Source organism: Odocoileus virginianus, chromosome 7, assembly GCF_023699985.2.
Source record: "Odocoileus virginianus isolate 20LAN1187 ecotype Illinois chromosome 7, Ovbor_1.2, whole genome shotgun sequence".
NCBI classification, from domain to species: Eukaryota; Metazoa; Chordata; class Mammalia; order Artiodactyla; family Cervidae; genus Odocoileus; species Odocoileus virginianus.
The window spans coordinates 3,499,342-3,523,732 of NC_069680.1; the positions used below are offsets into that span (position 1 = coordinate 3,499,342).

At 40.6% G+C, this 24,391-nt stretch overlaps 1 protein-coding gene across 1 annotated transcript in view; it reads right to left on the reverse strand.

Moving 5' to 3' along the window:
- The window catches only part of HPSE2 (heparanase 2 (inactive)), a 666,499-nt gene extending 648,626 nt beyond the window's left edge, over nucleotides 1-17,873 (reverse strand). Inside the window, exons 1-2 of the mRNA XM_070470009.1 lie at nucleotides 17,500-17,873; nucleotides 14,451-14,608 (exon numbers count right to left, since the gene is read on the reverse strand). Coding sequence (XP_070326110.1) covers nucleotides 14,451-14,608; nucleotides 17,500-17,789 — 448 coding nt within the window. The 5' untranslated portion in view covers nucleotides 17,790-17,873. The remainder of the gene's footprint in view (nucleotides 1-14,450; nucleotides 14,609-17,499) is intronic.
- Between the last annotated feature and the right edge of the window lie 6,518 nt (nucleotides 17,874-24,391).

Here is a 24,391-nt window from a genome sequence, read left to right on the forward strand (position 1 = left end):
TGTACTCATCACTGAACCAGATATTACAAAACTCTAAAATGGACTGGAAGCAACCATGTATTGCTGAAAAAAACACAAACTTTAGAATCATAAACTCTCATTCTAGCAAGTCCTAGTTGTAAAGATAGGACAAGTTACTTAACCTCCCTGAACTTCAGTTTCCTCAACTTGTGTGTGGGTGTGTGTGTCCGACTCTTTGTGACCCCATAGACTATAGCTTGCCAGGCTCCTCTGTCCATGGGATTCTCCAGGCAAGAATACTGGAGTGGGTTGCCATTTCCCTCTCCAGGGACCTTCCAAACCCAAGGAAGTTTAGGCAATTGGAACATTTAGGAGTTTTGTGTCTCTTGTGTCTCCTCTACTGGCAGGAGGGTTCTTTACCAGCTCAGTCAACAGGGAAGCACTTCTCCAACTTGAAAAGGTGAGAAAATCTGCCTGGTTAGGATTAAATGAGACACAATATAAAATTTCTTGCAGAGGGTCGGCACTCAAGAACTGTTTATTGCCTTTGTTTCAAAGAAACTGGAGCTACTGACACCAATTAGGAGATTACCACTTTAGTAGATGGTCTAGACTAGGACAGTGACAGTAAGACCAAAGGAAAAGTAAGATATACCAAAGGCAATCAAACAGTCAGGCAGGAGATTTAGCATTGCATCAAAAAGGTTTCATTACACTCAGGAACTAAAAGAAACATTCTTTTAGGGATAAACAAAATATGATATATCGATACAGCATAACACTGGTCAGAAATAAAAAGAAATAAGTACCGATATATAACAAGGATGAAACTTTAAAACATTATGCTAAGTTAAAGTAATTATTCCCAGAGAACTACTTATTGTCTGATTTCATTTATCTTAAATACCCAGAATAGGCAAATCCATGGGGACAGAAGGTGCATTAGTTGTTACCTCCATTTGGGGGTGTGGGGAGATTGGGTGAGATAACTAAGGGATGTGAGGTTTCCCTCTGTAGTGATGAAAATGTGATTGTGATGGTTGCACAACTCTGTGAATATTCTAAAAGCCACTGAAGTGTGTAAGTGGTGTGTGAATTGTATTGAATGTAAATTATATAGCAATAAAGCTATTTTTAAAAGATTAAGACAACGCTTATAGCATCTCTGAAGTGCTCAATAAATGTAGACTGATGATGTTACTGATATTGTTTCCAGAAGAAGATACATTTAATCTCAATTTTTTTCATGCATGTTACTGATGAGAATCATCTGCACACTTAATATCAAAATAATAAAACTATTATGTAATATAGAGGAAACATTAAGAAATCTCAGCAATGTTCTAATAACCTAAACTCCTATAAATATTTACAACAATTAGAAACAATAACATCTATGACAATCAGAAGTAATAACAGTGATACCAATGAAGTCTTCCTCAACTATTTCAGATAAAGTTTACTGCTTCTTCCTCTGTAGTTTGTCTATTTATACTTTCATCACATCATTATCTATTGTAAACATATGACATTTTTCCCACTAAAGTGTAAGTTCTGTCAGAGTAAGGACTGTGTTCCACTCAGTTTTGTATCCTTTGGGAGAACATACTACAATGCTGATACATAGTAACTGTGCTTAATACATGTTTATTGAATGAGCATTTAATTTAAAATTCCTGGATTTCTCATAACTTCTCATCTCTGAATTCCTGTTTCAGCCTCCCTAAAAAAAGAGGAGGAGAAGGTTTTGAAAGGTGACCAATTTAACAATTACAACTCACATCTATACCTGACTAATAAATGAAAGCACCTCAACAAGTGATGTTTTAACTAGTTTTGCCAGTCTTAAACTTCCAAGGATGTCAGGAACAGGAAAATAACCTGAAACAGGTTATTTAGCCCTCAGAAAACTCTGAAAAATCTATATAATCGGCCTATGATCTCTGCCATCTGAGAAGCCCCTCCCAGCTCTCCGTCTTGCTGCTGCCTTTCAGAGACCATTTACCCCTTCTGGCTACCATAGGTACTAGTACTAGTAACCAGTAGCAAAGCCTAGTTCCTCCAAGTGTGGTACCCAGATCAGCAGCACGGGCAAGACCTGGGAGTTGGTTGAAAAAGCAGAGTCTCGTTTTTAACTAGATCCCCAGGTGGTTTACATGCACACTGAAGTAGAGCTGGCCATGCCTGGTCTCGAGACTCAGACTGTCTAGACTTGAACTCCACAGCAGACCCGCTGGAGTACCTCATGCAAATCACTTCACCCAGGGATTCTTACTCCGGTGCACACTTTAGAACCACCTGGATTCTAAAAAGATTTTAAAAAATCACAAAGTCTTGGCTCCACCAGAAATTGAATTAATTAGCCTAGGACCCAATAATTTTTAAAGCTCCCCTAACTAGGGGAATGCAGCCAGAATTCAGAACTACTGAATAACTTCTTTAAGCTTCTATCAAACAAGATAGGGGTTGTGAGGAACAAAAAATCTGATCACCTTTGAAGAGCTTTTGGCCTAGTACTTGGGATGTATAAGTGCTCAATAATTGGTAGTTATTATTATCAGACTGGAAATGTGGAAATGAACTGTCCTACAGCAAGGAAAAAAAAACGACAAAATATTAGTCTGGCCCCACGGGTATGTACCAGCCAAACTCATGAGAACAAAACAAAGGACACAATCAAAGTAACACATTATCCCCAGAATGACCTCTCCTAGCAGCCAACTGTTGATTGAAGCTTCAAGGAAACTACAACGTGTCAGGTAAGGGGCACACCACCCCTGCAAGGTATCAGCAAAGGCCAGCACCTTAATTTGGAATGTACTGATGGCAGGTGGGGGAGCATTATTTCAGCAGGTCTGTAACACAGGAAATCCCCTTTACCATACCTTCCTGATTTACACTGATTCTTGATGCACACCACATGTGTCCTCAAATCTCTCTTTCCCTCCCCCACAAATTGTCAATCGTTCTGTTCCACATTTAGGTGATGAAAACTTAAAACCTGTGGTTATAACTTCTATGAGAAATTTCATTTTGAAAGCTTTCTAAATTTCAACTTTATTGCCACGAGGAAAATAGAAGAAACAAAAGACCTCAGTCATCCACTACACAAAAACCCCTAGTGAAGACATTTAATAAGTGTAAGTTTTCTACAGCAAGTTGTTGAAAATCCTGACCTTTGGGCTGGGGTACCATTCATTTGCTTCTACAAATGTTCTATGAAACAATAGCATTTATTTTTCTAATGGTTTCAGGTTACATGTTTAGTTTCACCTATGGGTTATAATTTGGCTAAACCTGAACTGTAGTTTCTTTTGAATCTACAACTCAGTGAATTTAACCTGAGTCTACTCTTCCTAGAGGATTCATAATGGACAGGCAAGTAAGTCCACAATCCCTTTTTTTTCCAACAATTGCAAAGAAATAGGAGAAGGCAATGGCAACCCACTCTAGTACTCTTGCCTGGCAAATCCCATGGATGGAGGAGCCTTGTAGGCTGCAGTCCATGGGGTCGCTAAGAGTCGGACACAACTGAGCGACCTCACTTTCACTTTTCACTTTCATGGAGAAGGAAATGGCAACCCACTCCAGTGTTCTTGCCTGGAGAATCTCAGGGATGGGGGAGCCTGGTGGGCTGCGGTCTACGGGATCACACAGAGTTGGACACGACTGAAATGACTTAGCAGCAGCAGCAGCAGCAAAAAAATAAAACATTTGGATGAAGAGTATACATATTAGGGCACTGTGCATATGCATGCTAAGTAGCTTCAGTCGTGTTCAACTCTTTGCGACATTATGGACTGTACCCCACCAGGCTCCCTTGTCCATGGGATTCTTCAGGCAAGGATACTGGAGTGCTATGCCCTCCTCCAGGGGATCTCCCCAACCTAGGAACTGAGCCCACATCTCTTACATCTCCTGCATTGGCGGGCAGGTTCTTCACCACCAGCACCAACCTGGAAGCCCATTAGGGTACTGAGAGACACATAAAGATTTATCTCAATGGTGATCACAAACATTTTGTTAAATGTGCATGGTTTAGTGACCATCACCAAAAGCTCATGTTCTATTTCCAGCTCCTCTGCTTACTCAGTATGGGCCTCCTTTGTGGTAAATGAATCCCTCTCACTGGGTACACTGTGATTCCTAATGAATGCCTGAACTTAAAGGCTTCTAATTTCTTGTTGGAAGTCTCAGTGATACTGGCATCCACACAGTGCTCTAGAAAATCCCCTCTGTGTCATTCTCTGAACTAGTTCTAACCTCACGCTGCGTTTGGATTAAAATCTCAAGGGATTCTGAGATTCAGATGCAAAATCTACAAAAATGACATTCTGCAACCTGTCCAGAAGTTTGTCAGTGAAGAATAGTTCAAAAAGAACCTGAGGAAAAAAAAACAAAAAACAAAAAGAACCTGAGACTAAACTAGACCCCAGCACACAAACACATTATAAAAGGTGACAGCCATCTTTTTCAATTGCTCATGTGTCTCTCTGTGATTATTCTTTTGTTTTTCCTAACACGTATTTTGTATCCTAACCCACCAGACCTTTGAATACCCTCATGGGAGGGTCTATGGATACACATTTCTTTTTTAATGTTCCATGATACTTGGAACATCAGGCTTCTGAGTGCCTGATAGATGAATGGACAAATAAATGAATTAGTGAATGAATCAAAGACTGGATCTCTCTTATCTAAGCATGGTGTAGAGAAAACAGGACTGGGTTCTAATCCGAGCTGCACTAACTACTCATCTTATGACCTTCAGCACGTGACATGTCTTTTCCGAGTCCCCATTTCTTCGTACACACACATACACATTTGAGCACACACACGTTTGTCAACAGATTGGTTTAAGAATTAAATGAGATAATATATGCAAAACAGAACTCAAAACAAAATGCTACTATTAAGCATTATTATTATTAGTTACCCTTAAGGCCAGACCAAGATCTCTGCTCCTAGGCACCTGTCCTGACTACTCCAGCTCTCATTTAACCTCCTTCTCTGAACTCCAATAGCCCTTACAGCTTGTTCCACATCCTTGAACCTTTGAATATATCATATCCTATTCCTACTGCTATTTTTTCCTACACACCTTGTATGTCTGAGGAGATCTCTAACTCACAGAATCTTAGAATTAGATGCCCCAAGAAAGCACTGTGATCCATTTTCTTCATTTTACGGATAACGAAGACTTTAGGAAAGTTAATAACTTGCACAATGACCCATTTAATTAGCAGAAAAACAAGTTCATTAACACAGGCTCTGCTTAAGTCTTCAGATTTAACGAATGATGTCACCGAGTCCCCGCTCTGCAACTCTTTACCTCGGTGATTTGGGGCAAGTTAACCAATCTGTGCCTCAGTCTCCCCATTTGTCAAGTGGGAAAAATACTACTTTCTTCATAGAGCTGATAAGATTAAATATTAATCTATGTAAATTCCTTAAAGTAGTACTTAACACATAAGAAGCACCCAACAATGTTAGATAATATTACTGTGTTATTATTCTTATTAAGCTGCAGGGAAATATTCATCCTTCCATAGTATTTCTAAGATAATAACCCAAATCTGAGCAATTCAACTTTTCCCAGCTTTCCAATCTCATCTTCCATCTTTTAAGGTGTTTTTACCTTTCCAGAGCAAGTAAGGTACTGGTTCAATTTCCAAATCCCTCAATTCAAACATACAGATACAGATATGTACCCCATCTTTTCTAAATATGCAGTTTATATTTTTCATTCTTCATTCTTCACTACACAAAAAGCAAAACACATGTATTAAGGTTTGTAAATAATACAAATACTTTGTTTTACTTCACGTGTCTGTTCCATGCAATGTGATGATAGTTATCTCTATATGGATTTTTACGTGTATATCAATCATAGTGTGTTTTAATTTTAAATTCCTAGAGACAAAAATGATGTCTGCTTAAGTCAATCAAACATAAATTCTCGGGCACTTGGACTAAATTAGATCAAGTATTCAGGGAAGAATTTCAGAAAAATTTAGAGAATGAGGGAGGATTAATAAGGACTGGCCCAGCAGAAACCTTAATGAAAAAGGGAATTTGGGCAGAGCTTTGAAAGACAAGTAAAAATTTTAATTCAAGACAGAAAATCAGTGTTCAAGGTAAAGGGTATAGGATGAGCAAAGTGGAAAGACTTGACAAAGATTAGTCTGATTAAAATAGAAACATGATACTCAAGACCATTGAGAAATTCTATTGAATATGTAAGACCAGAGCACTTTAAGAGTATGGTTCATATTCTATTCCTCTTGGGTAGCCACAGTATCTAACACTAAGCTTGGTATATGATTTATAATAAAAAAACATGTATTGAATTAAGCAAAATGACAGTCTTCCACTGTACTCAAGAAAACTGATCATGAAACCAAAAGACAAAGGAGTCCAACAAGATATCTACACCTTCTACAGTACTAGCTGTGTTAGCCACCCAGCTGTGTCCAGCTCTTTGGGACCCCATGGTCTATAGCCTGCCAGCCTCCTCTGTCCGTGGAATCTCCAGGCAGGATACTGGAGTAGGTTGCCATTTCCTTCTCTAGGGGATCTTCCCAACCCAGGGATCAAACCCAGGTCTCCCTCATTGCAGACAGATTCTCTACTGTCTGAGCCACCAGGGAACCTCCACAGTAACAGCTACTAGTCCGCAAATGTGTATTTACTTTATCTACATCACTATCCGTGGACAAGTGCAAAAAAACAAAACACGAAAAATTCTTTCATGCTCATGTATTCATACTCTCTGTCTCTCTATTTTTCTCTCTCTCTGTCTCATATATATACACACACTGTTCAGAGTTCCAGTCCATTGCTCACAAACTGAAACAGCTGAAAATTTGATTAAGGTACTAAGAAGCACAGACGTTAAGAGTCTTAACAACTAATCCACTTTGATGAAGGAGTCTCAGAAGAGGCTCCTGCCTCTACAAACCCAGACCATGTGACTGGCAGGCTGAAGAGGCCCAGGAATTTTGAAAGAAATTTCTTTTCTTCCATGAGGTACCCATGCCACTAGGAGGCCTTGTGAGAACAGAAGAGAGGATGTAAATAAATATGGCAAGAGAAATAGTGATATCTGGTATTGGCAACAGCAACACAACAGGAACACACAACAATCTGTGGATTACCTTTGTACCCAATTATCAAGTGATAAATTATGCAAATGTGGTTGTGATTGAAACGTCTATTTTCTGATTCACTGAAATTAAGTCAACTCTACAAGCAGTAGACCAGAGTTTTCAGATCTCTTCTCTACCACTTCCAGCACTAGATAGATCCATAATTACTAAACTGTGACCAAATGGCATGATAACTATCTTTGTGAGATACCACATTCAAATTCACAGGGGTATATATAGTGAGCTGCAACTAGCACTACGGGCCTGGCTAGCAAATTTCAAAAATTACAGAAAACACATCCACTTTGTTTCCAAAAGGCAGAATAAAATACACATAAAACTTCAGATAATTTCTGACACCCTTTAATACAATATTAAATTGTGTCAAATCCTTCTAAAGTTGCTGGCAGACAAATCATAAAATGCTAAATGTTGACCTTGGAATGGAGGCTTTTCTTGGCCCAGAAAATCTCTAGAAACTAGTTTTGGCTGATGCTCTGAAGTGATAAGAGGTCAGGAGTATATAATTTGACAACTGTACCCGGGCCTCATTCATCTTCTCAGCCTCAGCACCAAACGAGCCTGAAACTAGCTTCCTTTTCAATGAGTAAATTCATGAGTGAATAAACATGAAATAGTAACCTGTTTTTACTCAATAAAAGAGGAGTGATAAAAATTATCAAGCAAATCCTAAAACCTTTACTTTATATACCCTATAAGAACCAAATTAATAATTTAGTTTTAAATTATCTGTCCTTCAAACATGCTTCACAACTCAAACCTCATCAAGCGCAGTTGTAATACACTTTAGCTAAAGTATATGAATGTGTGCAATGATTTAGAAAAGAAGAATGGGGAAGGGCAAGGGTCACTGTCCATGTTGAAAACATGTCCTTCCCTTCTCCAATAGAGTAAACATATTTATAATAGCCTCTATTTTCCTATAGGGCCAATTCCATTTTACTATGCTTAAAATTCAACATTCCCATCATCTGATCTGGATTTACCCAACGAAACTTTACTCTTCCACATGTACTTTCTTCTTTTTTAATTACATATTTTGAAGCTAACAAAAATACATTACACTAGAACTTCTTTAAATCCAAACTAGACATTCGAGAAAAATGAGCTTTTCTTAGAATATTTTCTAATATGTGCTTTTCATAATTTAAATTATAAACATTTCTGAATTAACAAAAGTATGCAAATAGGCTTCTATAAAAAGAAATGTTATGCTTCTAGCAATATGAACTAATATAATTTCTAACATGTACCTTCTATTTAGGCAGGGTTATTTCCTTATTGCCCAGATCCATAATTCAGCTTTGCCCCATGCTCTTTCCTTTGAATGAAATACCCTCTCTCCTCATCTCTATACTTCACAAGGCCCAACCTAAATCCCATGTAAGTCCAGCCAGTACTCATCTCTATTTTCTCTGTCACGCTCTGGCTAACTATTTTGTTCCACCTAGCACTTCTATATTCTATATTATCTTTGTGTTACTCTTCAGTTTTATCATTATAAATGTTATCTCATTAACAAGTCATTAGATCATTGATAGCTGGCACAAGGTCTTTTGAAGGGGAAAGGTCAAGTATTTTGTCGGGTATCCTTCAATTTGACTAGTGCTTTCTCATATTTACAGAGAGTTATGGATTTGAGGAAATATCACAAAGGTAAAGTGTCCTTCTCATCACATGATATCAGGGAATACATGATATCAACATGATTCATCTGCTGATGTTAACCTTGATCACCAATATGTGATATTGAAATGATATCTGACAGCTTCTCCACTGTAAAGTTATTATCTTCCCCCCTACAGACTCTCTTCTTTGGAAACGAGTTGTTAAATCCAGCCCACATTCAAGTAGAGAACAGAAGCTCCACATCCTAAATGTATCAAATTGGTGGTCATATGCTAAAGCCACCACAGTAATTAATTAATACTATGAGAGAAATGTTTTGATGCTATGCAAATATCCCATTTTGCCATAAACTATGCCTACTTATTTTAATACTGATTAGTGGATCTTGCCTACAGCAATAATTACAGTTGTGCTCTAATGTTGATATGGTACTGTATCTTTTATTTGTTTGATAACCTGCCATTTTGTCCAACACCAAACTAAACACAGATCAGGTAATCAATAAAGACTTGTTAAATGTAATTGAATTTCAAGAAACATTTATGTAAAATAAAGTGAGATAGTGCAAAGTCTGTATGTTCAAGGCTAATATGTATTTTGGCAGTTGTGCTGTTCTTATGTCATATGTCCTGATGGATGGACTGAGAATAGAAAGACAAAGAATTAACTACCTCATCTCTACTAAAACTAGGAAAACTTCCTGGAGAAAGGAGAACAATAATATTAGTTGTATAGTGCCTTAGAGATTACAAAGTGTACTCCACATTCATTATTTAGGATTTCAGAAGCTCTCAGAAGCAAAAATTTTCAGGAAATGAAAATTGAAAACAACATTTAAATTTGTGAAAAGGTACTATTAAACTGTGAGTTGGAAAATTAGATGTAGAAACTACGAAAGGTTGACCAAGCAAAGCTAAAGCAAAGGCAAAAAAGAAACAGATATGATTTAAAAAAAAAAAAAAAGTGTGAGTCCAGTGCAAGGCTTTAAATCAGGTGGTAAAGTTGATTTAACAAACAGTATTAAACCAAGGCACTTAGACTACCAAAGATAAAGAGAACACAGTTAAAATAATGAAGTATGTCATTAAAATAAATATTAAGAATGGACTTCATGGGAAAATGCACTGAAGGTAAAAAATGAATAGAATCTTTATGTATGTGCTTACACATTTCTTCACTGGCAACCCCCATTTTTCCAGTGCCTTTAACATGCTTTTAACCTAGTAGGCATCCAGAAATATTTGCTGAAGTTCTACTCTGTGTCAGACAGAATGCTAGACATTTTGGGATATGCAACAATTAGATATGGTCCCTTCCCATTAATAATTTACATTCTGTTAAAAAGTAAAACAAGACAGAAGGGGCCAAAAGAAAGAAAGCTGCAAGAAGGCGAGGGTGGGATGTTTCGAAAGAACAGCATCAAAACATGTGTATTATCTAGGGTGAAACAGATCACCAGCCCGGGTTGGATGCATGAGACAAGTGCTTGGGCCTGGTGCACTGGGAAGACCCAGAGGGAGCGGGTAGAGAGGGAGGTGGGAGGGGGGATCGGGATGGGGAATACATGTAAATCCATGGCTAATTCATTTCAATGTATAACAAAAACTACTGTAATGATGTAAAGTAATTAGCCTCCAACTAATAAAAATAAATGGAAAAATAAAAAAAAAAAAGAAAGAAAGAAAGCTGCAAAACCATCCAAAGAAAGAAAAGATAACTATGAAATGACCTGTTCAGGAAAGGCTTGTGGAAATAAGGGGCATTTGCAGAATTGGGTAGAGTGGGTAGTAAGATTTTAACAAAGCCAAGAAAAAGGCATTTAAAGCACAAACAGAATGGCTGAACACAAGGGGTTGAGATAAAGGTGTTTTAAGGAAACAGTGAAAATCAAGCAAGGCTGCAATAAAAGGTATACGAAAGCATAAGAGTACAAAAGATAAGCTGAGATTTTAAAAAGATTTTGAATGGTAAATTGAGGAGTTTGAACATTTCCTGTAAGCAATCCAAAAATAATCAAAAGACTTCCAGCAAAAGAGTGACATGATGAAGGTGATATTTTAAAAATATTAAACTGGCTTTTGATGTGCACAACAAATGGTATATATCTTGATTAAAGATATGATTATGGCAGTAGAGAGACAGGCATACAAATAAAGCACACTGAATATATAACAAACAGGAGCAGACAGTAGCCAAATAAATTTAAGAACAAAAGATTAACCTATGATTTCTTTGTTAGGAGCAAGAATAGCATAACATCACATAGAGCCAAGAGGAAGTTAGACAAAGAGTAAGACCCTAAAGTATGAAGAATAATCCTATTTCCTATTTTCATTTCTTCCATCATGTTTGTATGAAATTCAAGTTGCCTAAGTTAAAGTAGAATAGGTAACTGTATTAAAGGACTAACTAGAGAAGTTCCCAAAGTGATAGATAAACAGCGACTTTAGAAAGAGGAAATGCAGCTGCCTTAAAATGCTTTAAAAGTATTCAGAAAATACAAGCCACATGACTTGCTAATTGCTCAGTTAGTTCAGGGAAAAACAACAAAAACAAAAAATCACATCAAGGTAGCAATATGAATGCATTAACCAGAGAAGTGTACCTCACCCAAGCTGGGTATCAGTTCATTTAAATGTTAGTATATAACAAAACTAAATATTAGTCTCTTCTCTCATTACCACACACAAAAAAATAGGCACGCTTATGTTCTCCACCTCTAATTCTTAAAAAGAATTCTCCCTACATTTTCTTAATCCTCTCAAACAATTCCCTAATTCTATCTCCTTTCTTCTGTATAAACTTTGGTCTACTGCATTTTATTTACTTCTTAATTCCACTTTAAAATGTTAAATATAAATCTTCTGAAGCTGCTTTTAATACAAGTAGGAATATTTAGTCTTCATATTTAGCCTTTGCAGTTGACAAAATATTTTATACACATTACCTCTCAGAACCCTCACAGAAGCAATGTGCAGCAGGTATTATCATCATCCATATATTATACAGAAGCAGCAAGCCCAAGGCCACATATTCATAAGTGATAGAGTCAGGCGTGAAATACAGGTTTTCTGAATCCAAATTCCATATTCTCCTCCCTATGTCACTCAGTTTCATCATGTGCCAGTAGCTATATCTAATTATTCAAAATGTATGTCATTATTCTATACTGTGTTTAAGCCAATACATCTCTTTTTTTAAAAAATTAGGTACTTATGCCCAAATGGCCCTATTATACGGCCATTTATTGAGAAAACCTAATTATTTTAAAAAGCTCATTATGATGATAGTTATCACTGGATGAAAAGTGATGACTGAAGTATAATATTTGCAAAATTGCTGAGCCTATACCAAAACCATTTTTGCCTTTAATTCTGCAACACAACATGTAACAACAAAGACAATATGGGTGATTTAAGGATATATGAGCATCAAAGGACAGAAACAGGGCATTCCTACTCTCTTTAGCTGCGCAAAGGCCTCAAATACTGGTATAGTTCAGAGCATCTTATTACCAGGGAGACATAAATCAAAAGGAGTTCAGCTAGGAGCAATAAAACAGATTAGTGTCTGAAAGAACTGACTTTAAAGAAAGTTTTAAAAGAATTAAATCCAGGTAGTCTAGATTAAAAAAACAGCTAAGAGGAAACCTTTTTTTGAAGCTGACACTCACAACAAAGAAATTATTTTGAAGATAAATGTCTGAAACAATGCAAAAAGGAACATTCACATATTTGGAGAATATAAAGGGAAAATTCAGGAGACATTTACTGACAAAAACCTATGGGACAAAAGAACTTTCTCCCACAAGAGTGGTGAAAACTACATTCCTAGAGATATTTAATACCATGTTGGACAAGACAAGAAAAGGATTCCATATGGAATGATCCTGTACTGGCCCCTGAAATGGTGGGAGGAATAAAGATGACCTCTTAGATCTTTTCCATTTCTGATTTTTTCCTAATTCTATGGAGTTTTATGGGGCACGGCCTTCTACCAATTTCCTTTCTCCCCATGATGCCCACTTTCTCCTTTCACAAACGGAAACAAATTGTAACCTTCATTTTAAGCAGATCTCCCATTCTCAGTGAATAGGTAATATAATCTTATGTACAAATTTTGGAGAAAAAGGCTAATTCCTAAACTTATAATAGTCCCCCCCCCCCCCCCGCCCCGCCACAGTGGTTCCTGGGACTCTTACAAATTTTTTCACAAACTAAAGAAGTAGTAGTTCAAATGGACTCAAGGAAGAGCAGTTTCATCAGGAAAACCATTAATATCCTCCCTTCTTGTACCTGAACACAAAGCTGACAGTGACCCTGGGAGCTAAAAAGCACTGGGTCAAATTACCATCAGAGCTGCTGCTCAGGATTATCTTTTAGCTTTCAGCATTTTATGCTGAGTGACAGCAAAGTCTACCTGCAATCCACATTTTCATAGCAATGACATTTACCTTTGAAAAGATGTAGCCTTAAACATCTACACACTTGGCAAATGTTGTAAAAGAGTAAGTCTGATTCAGGATTCAAACTCAAGAAACCTCAACCTTGCCCTCTTTCTCATCTGACACTTAGAAAAAAAAATGTTTCTCAGCCAACCTTGAAACAGATCCCAACTCTCCAAAATTCCTGTTCAGTGAAAGCCCCAGAAAATACAACAGGCTTTTCCTCGTTTTGCTGATTTATAAGGACAAGATGTAACAAAATCCAGGGAGCTCTGAGAACATGTCCCTAAGCCCTTTAAAAATAAAACTGCAGCTCAGTTATGAAAAGGGACAGCAGGGCAGAGATAGCCCTCCAGGAATGGACACTAATGCCTCTTCTATGCAATCTAAACAACCTTAGTGGCTGAAGACCCAACAATTGCCATCTTGCCTATTTTACCCACACAGAAAGTTCATTGATATTAAAACCAAACCCTCTAAACAATTTTTTAAAAATACCATTTTCACTTTTCCCTAGTAAAAATGAGACTGTTCGTATATAAAAAAAACGACTGGCCTCTCATTAGAATAGGATTCAGAGTTTTCAAAGGCCTTCCAACACTCAACTCTGATCCTGGCAGGAAAAGCTGGCAGTTACAATTCCATTTTGAAACTTAGGGGGTGGAAAAGTGTGACTCTGAGATTAGGCACTCTAAAGGAGAACTCACTGCGAAGATTTTCAAACCTTTCCAACAAGGGACCAATCTAAAAGCGACTATTCCAGAAAATTTTAGTGGATTTCAAAAACGGCTGAAGACTTCGGTAGCCTCATCTCAGGAAAGCAAGGAATAAGAAAAACAAAAGGCAACTTTTCCTATAATTTCAGAAAGGAAACGTGACCCTGACCCTTTAACAGCCTACCAACCTGAAAGAATTTTCTCAAGAAATTCCTTGAACCTTCTCCCCACAGGACTAGTCAGCCAGAAGTTTTGGCTACTATTTCTGGGCCTCTGTCTGAGACTCAGCCGCCGGAGAAAAGCCAGGAGCCTGGACAAGGAGACCCTGAGGAGCCCCCTCTTCCTAATCACTTCAGAACTCCCACACTCCTGTGTCCCCTCGCCTACAGCCGCCAGTTTTTCAGGTGAGCTCCAACCTGGTCCTCCTCCAAATCTGCACGCCCCCTCACATACACACACACGTACACAATTTGCTCCCCCGCATTCCCCAAACTTTACCCACCCAACAAAAGTGGGAACCAAGTTTCTCACCATCCTCATAGTTTTTGAGATAGTAATCCGGGCCGGGACCCCCACGGCTTTTTGCCGGGTTCCTCAGGTTCTGGAACTGCAGGAAGTCGGTCCTTTTGCCCCCGAAGCGCAGAAAGGCGGGCGAAAGTCCCCGGGCCAGGGTCACCAGACGCTTGGAGCTGCAGGGGTAGAGAAGGAGAAAGGAAAGGATACGGGGGACAAGCGAGAGGCCGCAGGGCACCAGCAAATCCCTCTTTCCATTCTCTGTGGAGTTTCGCCTGTCACCCTACCCCGCCCAGCTTTGGGCCGAGGTACCCGGCGCTGCGCCTCCTGCGCCCAGCTGGTCGCGGCCCCCTCCCTCAGGCACCCCGACGGTGCTCACCGAAGGCAGTATTTACAAAGAGTTAGACTGTTTGTTAACAGTGTGTGCATAGGTGGCGGTACGCTTCTGCTGAGAATACGGGACTAAGGCGCAGTTGCTGGGCTTCTACCCCTGCCGGGAAAGCGCACCGAAAGGAGTCGCGCAGCGCAGGGACCTCGGGCTCCGACTTTTGCCAAACCTCGGCTGAAAGAGGGAGTCTGCCTCCTCTGCCCCAGGGGCAACCGCAACCTCTATGCAGAAGATGAAACCCTCCTTCTTTCTCTCAGACCAGGCACCTGACATCAAGTTTGATTCTTTTTTTTTTTCCAACGCCAAAGGTGATTTTCCTTTTCCACTACCTTATAAGAACTGCATGCATCTCCCAAATCCTTGTCTTTCTGAGAACACTTCCTACACCCGCCTTGCACAGTAAAAGCAATGTCTCTGGCTGATAATTCAGCCAGATCTCAGGAAAGGTAACGACATTCTCTCCACCCGCCAGTTGGGCTCCATCTTTTTCCCTTCCCACTTGGGCTCATTTGGAAGCTCTGAGGAAAGTGAAGTTTGCTGAAATGTGGAACGTGCGCGTCGCAGCAGACTCTGAAGAGCATCAGAACAATGGTATTTACAGCTATTTAGGTTCAGGATTTCCATAAATAGGTTTTTTTTAAAGCCAAACACTGCTAATTAGGAAAGGCGCAGAGAACTAGCAATACTGATGCGCTTAATGCTAAGGGCATCAGCTATTGAGTTTCGGATTTCTAAGTTATTTTTAACGCTTTTCTGGTTCAGGTTCTGAAAATCCAAATCCAAATGGTACTAAAGAGTATCTTGAAGACAGCGGATAGGAATGGGGGGGGGGGGGGGTGGACAACGGAGACTCCGGTTTCAGAGTTTCTGACAAAAGCTGTGGCCGCCCAGAGAAGTCCCAGTAGGGAGAAGGATCCCCTGGCCGTGGACTCCAGGACTGCGTTACCAGGCGGGCGCAATCGGGCGTCGTGTGGGCCCACGGCTGGCAGAGGAGACCGCCGCGCGAGTCCGCCCCGCGGAACCGGCGTTTTCAGCAACCGTCCAGCCGGAAGCCTGCACAGCCAATGCAAATACGCCCCGCCACGGCTCCTTTCCCGAAAAGCCGCCTTCCACAATCTTTTCTGCGACAAGCATTTAGCGAGAACAGTAAAGGTTTTGTTGTTGTTTTTAAGATAAGAAGCAAAAGAACTCCAAAGGAGTCCACACAGCCGGAGAACCGCGATGCAAGTAGGGAGTGTAGTCGCTGGCCCCCCCGCTGGGCTCCCCCCTCCCTTCCCGGACGAGCTCAAAGACGCGCGCTGCTGCAAGGAAGAGCTTCCGAAGAGGAATCCGGGCCGCGCAGAGCTGTTCCCGCCCTCCCAGCGGAGGCGCGGGCAGGAATCCGAAACGGCCTCGGCAGCCGCGGCAGCAAGCACTCAGCCTTCCCGCAACGCTCGCTCCACGTGGAAGAAACGCCCCAAACTGCGCTTCCCGCTACCTGCAGCGTCCGCCCGCCCGGCCGAGGTCAGAGGAGACCCGGAGAACTGAGGGGCGGGCGCACACGAGAAGCAAACTCGAATTTCGGGGAGAGTGAAAGATACTCACGAAAGACGCACGGCGGACGCGGCCTCAGGGCAGAGAAGTGAGACTGAGAGCGCTCAGAGCTCTTCGAGGGAGCCCACAGCTGAGCTCCAATTTGGAAGGAATTTTTTAAAACTCAACACTTGTATTCGACATTGTAGACAATTTTTTTTATTTATTTTTACAATGCAACTCTCTCCCTGTTGTGAAGGGATCGTGGTTGCCTAACTGCTGAACAGTAATAACCGGGAGAGGGTGCGCCCCAATTAAGAGTCCAAGCCCTAGAGTAATGTAGAATCCACGATTATAAATCTCCCGGCTTCCTAATCCACCGGTGCGAGATTCAGACCTCCGAAACATCCCTAGAGTATTTCTAGGACCCTTTCCGCTCTCCTTATATACGCTATGACCGCAGCGAGGGTTTTTTCTTTCTTTTTTCTTTCTTTTCTTTCTTCCTTTCTTTCAAGAAAAACTAAGCTATACAGTTACCGCAGATTTAAGGAGGAGGGACTGTGGGACCATTCGGTCTATTAAAAGTATCTTTCAAACTTCTTAAGTTTGGAGAGGATAGCAAAGGATATAAAATTAAAAATCCGAACCAATTTGCCCACCGCTGAAGCCTCTGCCTAGATTGATTCTCTGTCTGGGAGTGGGAGAGAACTGACGAAACGATCTTTCCGTGGAAAATTCCACTTTCGTGCGAATCCCTTTTAAACATTCACAGACACACGCAGACACGCACTCTCTCACACACACCCATTCCTCTCGGATCTTTTCTTCGCTTTTGTAACTACCCTGAACTTCTTGTTTCTCTTCAGAAGGAGTCCGGGAGGCTAATTGTGGATATATGTAAGCACAACATTTTTTCAGTCATAACTGATAAGTTTCTGAAATGCCTTCTGCATTGCAAACATGTGCATCTTAATAGAAAACATTGCTTTTCTCAATCACCAGTTACAGCCTCACAGCAAATATTCCTGGAGGAGGAAAACCTTTCTTCTCTTTGAGAGATCCGCCTGGTGCATTTTCTTCTTCTTCTTCCCCCTTTGGAATGGGGGGATAGAAAGGGGTGGGGGTTGCTACTTAAAAAAAAATGATCCATTGAAGCCCCTGCCTTACCTTAAGAAATCGAGCCAGCCATCATGAATGATGGACGGATCCAGCTGCAGAGAGAGGAAGTTCTCATTGACTGTCCTGACTGGGTTCTTGGTGCTCACATCAAGTAGAATCAGGGTCTTTTCCTTCATACCTGGAGCTCTGTCTACAGGCAAGGGTCTCCTGTCTCCAGCTTGGGAGGAAAGAGAGCGATGGAGCAACAGAGCCAAGAAGAGAGCCACCGGGGCTAGGCACGCGGGGGGGCGGGAGTTGCTGGAGGGCATGGCTTCAGGGAAGGCACAGAGCACCCTCATTAAATCCCTCTGATTTAAACCTCTCTTCCTACAGGGTCTCGCTGGTGACTAATTGTCCTTATCTAAAGTGTGTGTCAGTCTGCCTCCCCCCCCCCCCCCGCTTTTTTTTCCCTTCCTTTCCCCCCCTCTCTTGAGCTCTCTCTCCCTTTTTTCTTTTTTTTTTTTTTTTCTTCAGTGTTTTGGTGCTGGTGGAGCGAACTCACGCCCCTAGCCAGCCTTCTCAGAGACTCGTGCCAAGAGTACTCGTTCACCAGCACCGCCCCTTTAAGAGATTTCGACTGCAGACATTTTTAAACTTTTTAAAGGTAAGGGGGTGGAGGGGGGGGGGGGGGAGGCGGGGGAAGTAGGAGGAAGGGGTGGTGTTGTACCCTCCGGGTTTAACCCTCTAGGCTCGGGAATCGGAGGGAGGGATCAAAACTATACCGTTGTAACATTTGGGGTACTGGCGGGACGTCTTATTTTTACTTCCCTCCCAGTAAGGCTCTGGGGAGGGCGATTCTAGCTGCGACCCCGACGCGAAAGCCCCTGCGCCATGGAGTCGAGGCTGCACCAGTCGCTCGCCTGTTTGCCCTGACAGCGTCAGGCATTTCGACTACTCCAGGCCCTTCTCTTTGGGGTAAAGAAGTGAGAGCAAGGCTGGTTAAGTTGCAGAGGGGTCCTGCAGTGGCGACTGTGATTCCTGCCAAAGCGCAGAGAGCAAAAGGAGATTCCATGGATGCAAATATGGACCTCTGCGACGCGCTGGGCAGACACACACAAGCCGCCTCTGACCTCGATGGGGCAAAGAAAGACCGGCCAGAAGGAACACACAGAGTGACGAGATCAAAAGGTCTATCTGCCCGTATGGGTAAAAGGCTGTCCATGTTTCCCATCTGCCTGCAGCTGAGGCCAAAATGTCTTGGGGGATTCACTATATATCCTGACTTAGGCCAAGTCAAAGCAACCCTGTGTGCTTGCCTAGTCTGGGAGGCGTTGCCCCGATCTGAGCCACTGGTTGACTACTCCACTGCAGCAGCAGAGCCACCCCCTCAGCCCCACCTCTATATCAACCTTGGGCTCATCCCTCCCACCGGGAATTACACCTTTCTGGTGCCAGAACAGAACAGTAACACAATTAGGTTTCCAAACTCAGTCGGGAGCCAAAGCCAGAATCTTCCCACACTTAGTTCCTGGATGCTCCAGAACAGCCAAGAACTGCGGGGTGCACCACCCACCCTGGTTCATAGATCCCCAACCCACAGCACCTCCCAGGGTGCTAGGATTGAGCCCTAGGTCCCCAGTTAAAGTGAGAGAGAGGCCAGACCTGGTTTGCTGCAGTCACACTGTCAGGTTCCACCTTTCGGCTTCTTTCTGGAATAAAATGGGGCTTCTACTTGGCAGATGAAGAGAACTACTTTATGTGGTGTGGGGACTGCATGAGCCTCCCAGGGCCTACTGATATCAAACATGCAAAACTCTTAAAATGCAGAGCCAAGGTTTTCCCCAAGGGTTCATGTGCCAAGAGCAGCATCACAGCCACTAAAAAATGGTAAAATGGCAACCTACCTCTCTGTCCTTCCCCTCAACTGAAGTTCCCTGAAGAGCTTCTACCAAACTAATCAACCAGGAAATAGAGCTTAGGTGGGTTAGACTGGGAACTGCCATAAAGACCTTTTAGGAGGTCTGCATAAAATGAGACCAAAGCAGGGGGAAAAAAAAAAAAAAGCATATTATTTAAAGATGATATTTAAAACCAAGATGTTAATATACTGAAGCATTAGAAGTGATCTCTGGCCCTAAAACCTGCTTCCCACAGTTCCTAAAAATGTCTAACACATCTAGATCCTTGAAAATATGTGTGTGCTTCTATGTAAGGGTGCGTGGTATGGTGTGAGTTTCAGTAGAAATTATTGTAATTTTTAAATGTGTACTGAGCAACTCCTAGAGATGGGAACAGCCTAGAGATGGTGAACAAAGGTTTTTACTTACCTTTGTATCACCAGAACCAGGCACTTAGTAGGCATTCAATAAATGCCAGTGAGCTAAATTAATGGTAAATCAAATCATGCTCAGCACACTAAAATCATAGACTGCTCACAAGAAGAATGTGAAAATAAATGCATAGTTTTATTTGTCACAGTAAACTTTTAGGTTTCTTTTCAGTAATTTGTTTTCCCAGTTATTAGCATTTTTCTGGTTATCTCCTTTAGGAAATACTTATCTTCCAAATTCAGAAGCCATTAGTTCATTGCTTATACTCAAAATTAAAACTAATTATATATTTTTAACAAGGGGTCAGATTTTCCAAGGGCTTAAACACCTCCTGGACTACAAGTGAATGTACTTTCAGAAGCCACATTAATTGGGACCAAAGGAAGACCACCTGAATGAAATAAAGAAATCACTCATCCACTAGATGTCTATAATTAATATACCTTTCAAAAATAGCTACTCTTGTGACTAAGAATGAACTTGGTTATAATGAGAATCTGCTTAATTATGAATTTTATCCACAGTTTTTGTTAGTAACCCAACCATTCAGTAATTTCTTGGTGGCCTAATTAATTACTTTAACCAGTATTCAGTGTCTTCACCAGAACCTGTTTGTAGTATAAAAATCAAACCCAACAAAACAGTGTTTCTTTTCTTACTTTGTGAGGAAACCCATCTCTCTAGTCTGGCCACTGAAACTCTAGCCATGTCCAGCCTGAGGACATCTAGACAAATAAAGTGATTCAGTAACATTTCAGGAGTCCCAGACAGTCCTGACTGACTCTGAGATGACTTGTTTAGTCCTTTGGTCTAGTTTGGGTATAAATCTACACAGGGCTACTCTTTCCAAATAGGACCTCCCTCCCCATATCACAGTTCTTCTCTTACCTCTCATCTAACCCTAATTATATTCTGTAAGTAGCTCATTGTTAATGTGTATATTGATGTTTCTATCCTATCTTCTGTGTGCCAGGTGATAACAATCTATCTCTCTTCTGCCTTAGATTGTAATTTGCTAGGGAATAAGAATTGGGACTCTATATAAAATATGAATTATTGGGAAGTAGATGCATTGAAATCTCTCCTTGGAAATGCTCTGCCTGGTGTTACTGAATGGTCCTTGGTCCTTATAGATAAATTATTTTGCTTACTGGGAGTCTAAGTTTCCATATCTGTAAGAAATCTTGAAGATTAACTGGTCCAGTGATTTCTAAACAATAGGATTTCAAAATAAATATTAGTGTGGAAGAACCAACATATTTGCCAAATTTTTATTTTGTCTAGTAAGAACCTTAAATCTATCAACTACTTATTACTATTGTTTCCCAAAAGAAAAGGACATTAACAGCCAAAAAAGAGCTGAAATGAAATGTTAACATAAACAGCAAGTGTGTAAACTGAATAAATTTAGCTTCATGAAAAATCACTATAATTTTTTATCATTTCATCTCAGAGCAGTGGAAATATTCCAGTGACCATCATGGGTACTATGATTGGTGACTGGAACTAATGACATATCCTGTGTTTATGGCCAAATTCTACTTTGTAACATACAGTCAAGATACTTTTAAATGATGGTCATTATGACTATAATAATTTCTTTCCAGTCTCCTATGCTTTTTCCTCATTTTTAGCTTGTCACAAACTCATTGACTCCCTTTCCTTCTATTAAACATTGAAAATCATTGGCATTTCAATGCCTGCTTTCCCCTTCTGAGAGAACTATTCCTAAATGTCTAATAGCTAGGAAAAAAAAGAAAAGAAAAATTCCTTCCACCAAAATGGGACGGGAAGCATGAAGCTACAGCAGCCAGTCCACTGCGTCATTGCTGCCTGGGTATTTGTCCATGATGACTACTATTTATTGAGATCTTATGGTCCAGGCATGGTGCTCAGGAAAATCTCACTGATCTTGAATAACTCTGAGAGGTAGATACAATTCATTATTACACCTAGTTTATATATAAGAAAATGGAGACTCAGACTTGTTAAGCAACAAATAAACAGCTAATAGATGTTCCCATCACTTCATGGCAAATAGATGGGGAAACAATGGAAACAGTGAGAGACTTTATTTTCTTGGGCTCCAAAATCACTGCAGATGGTGACTACAGCCATGAAATTAAAAGACACTTGCTCCTTGGAAGAAAAGCTATGACAAACCTAGACAGCATATTAAAAAGCAGAGACATTACTTAGTTGACAAAGGTCCGTCTAGTCGAAGCTATAGTTTTTCCAGTAGTCATGTATGGATGTGAGAGTTGGACCATAAAGAAAGCTGAGTGCCGAAGAATTGATGCTTTTGAACTGTGGTGTTGAAGAAGACTCTTTGAGAGTCCCTTTGAACTGTTGTGTTGGAAAAGACTCTTGAGAGTCCCTTTGACTGCAAGGAGATCAAACCTGTCAATCCTAAAGGAAAGCAGTCTTGAATATTCATTGTAAGGACTAATGCTGAAGCTGAAGCTCCAATACTTTGGCCACCTGCTGCAAAGAACTAATTCATTAGAAAAGACCCTGATGCTGGGAAAGATTGAAGGCAGGAGGAGAAGGGGACATCAAAGGATGAAATGGTTGGGTGGCACCACCGACTCAATGGACATGAGTTTGAGCAAACTCCGGGAGTTGGTGATGGACAGGGAAGCCTGGTGTGCTGCTGAGCGACTGAACTGAACACAGTTAATAAGTGTCAACAAGGATTGAAACCCAGGGCACACTGACTCCAAAGCGTATGTCTGTGTTAACCACCACTCTCTAAGGCTAAAGTACTGTATTCCCTCAAACAACTGGTCAACTTGTCCCAACTTTTCATGGGAAAACCCCTGGAACAGGAGTTGGAAGACCTGAGTTTAAGTCCTGTATTTACAGATTCTACATATTCTAGCTTTGTTACCTTGGGTACTTTTTAAAAACTGTTCTAAGTCATAACTATACAAGCACGCCAGGCTCCTCTGGCCACGGAATTCTCCAGGTAAGAATACTGGAGTGGATAGCCATTCCCTTCTCCAGGGGATCTTCCTGACCCAGAGATTGAACCCAGGTCTCCTGCATTGCAGGTGGATTCTTTATCATCTGAGCCACCAGCAAAGTCCAAATATAAATGCTTTTGCATTTGAAGGCAAAAGGAAAAGGGGGGTAGCAGAGGATGAGATGGTTAGATAGCATCACCAGCTCAATGGACATGAATTTGAGCAAACTCTGGGAGACAGGGAAGGACAGGGAAACCTGGAATAGTGCAGTCCATGGGGTCGCAAAGAGTCAAATACAACTTAATGACTAAACAATAACAACAAGTCACAGCTGCTGACTCTGTAAAATTAATATCTTTAAATAAGAAATAATAAAATGATGTATGAAGAAAGTTCTTTATAAATCCTAAAATATTATACAGTTGTGCTACTTGTTTCTTGTTATTTCTTATTCCTTCTCCCACACTTGCCACAAATATATTCCCTTAATTGACAACTGGAGCAAGAATTAAGCTATATATAAATAACTTAGTGATAAACTTGGGGCAGGGAGTCAACTCTATCTAATATGTCAATAAATGAAGTAATAAAATGAGTATGTTCCACATATTTTAACCCTGCTGGCTCTTTTGCCTATGATTAGCATCTGATAAACGAAGAAAAGTTAGTTTTACATGCCTTCTTCAGTTCTCCACTGGGAGAGGGGAAGACAGGAGTGGAAAATGGACAGTTCTGGGGAATAAGAAAGACTGTGCTCTCTGTCCTGCTTAGAGGAGCAAGGGATAGCAACACTTTCTCCATATGGAAACTTGAAGGGGAAGAGAATTTGTAACTGATTGTTCCACCTCATGATATAAGAAATTCTAACTGGATTATTTTTTTTCCATTGTTACCATCAACCAGTAAACTTATGTGGACAAGATCATAACCATAATAGATGTAGTTAACTCATTAATGAGTTCAGTTTGAAATCCTTTAACATTTTTGGAGATTTGAGGAACTGCTACAGGTTAGGAAAAAAAAAAGTAACAGAAAAATACATTAAAATTATTAATGTCCTAAGTCACACTCACTGAAGAAATGTCCTGTCTGCCTTTTATACATTCAGGTAAGTCCTGAAAAGCAACATATGACACTGGAAATTGTATGGGCTCTAGAGCTCAAATGACTTTAACTAAATCCCAGTTCACAGTTTACTGCCTGCTCATGTGAACCTTTGGTGAATAAGTCATTTATTCCTGCTGAGCCCCAATTTCCCCATCTATAAAATATGTGTAAATATACTTCCCTCCATGTGCACTATGAGAATTAAATGAGGTATTAGTTCCTGGCACACAGTTACTATTCAACTATCAATGTCACTGATGGGATTTCATGTTGGAAATAAATGTAATTTGCATGGATAAAACAAGAAATTTATACACCTTCACCTGAAATCTAAGGTTTCAAAATAGTATAATAAAAGCTTCCCTAGAGGCTCAGACCATAAAGAATCTGCCTGCAATGCAGGAGACCAGGATTTGATCCCTGGTTCAGGAAGATCCCCTGGAGAAGGGAATGGCAACCCACTCCAGTATTCTTACCTGGAGAATCCCATGGACAGAGGAGTCTTGTGGGCTACAGTCCATGGAGTAGCAAAGAGTCAGACATGACCTGAAATCTAAG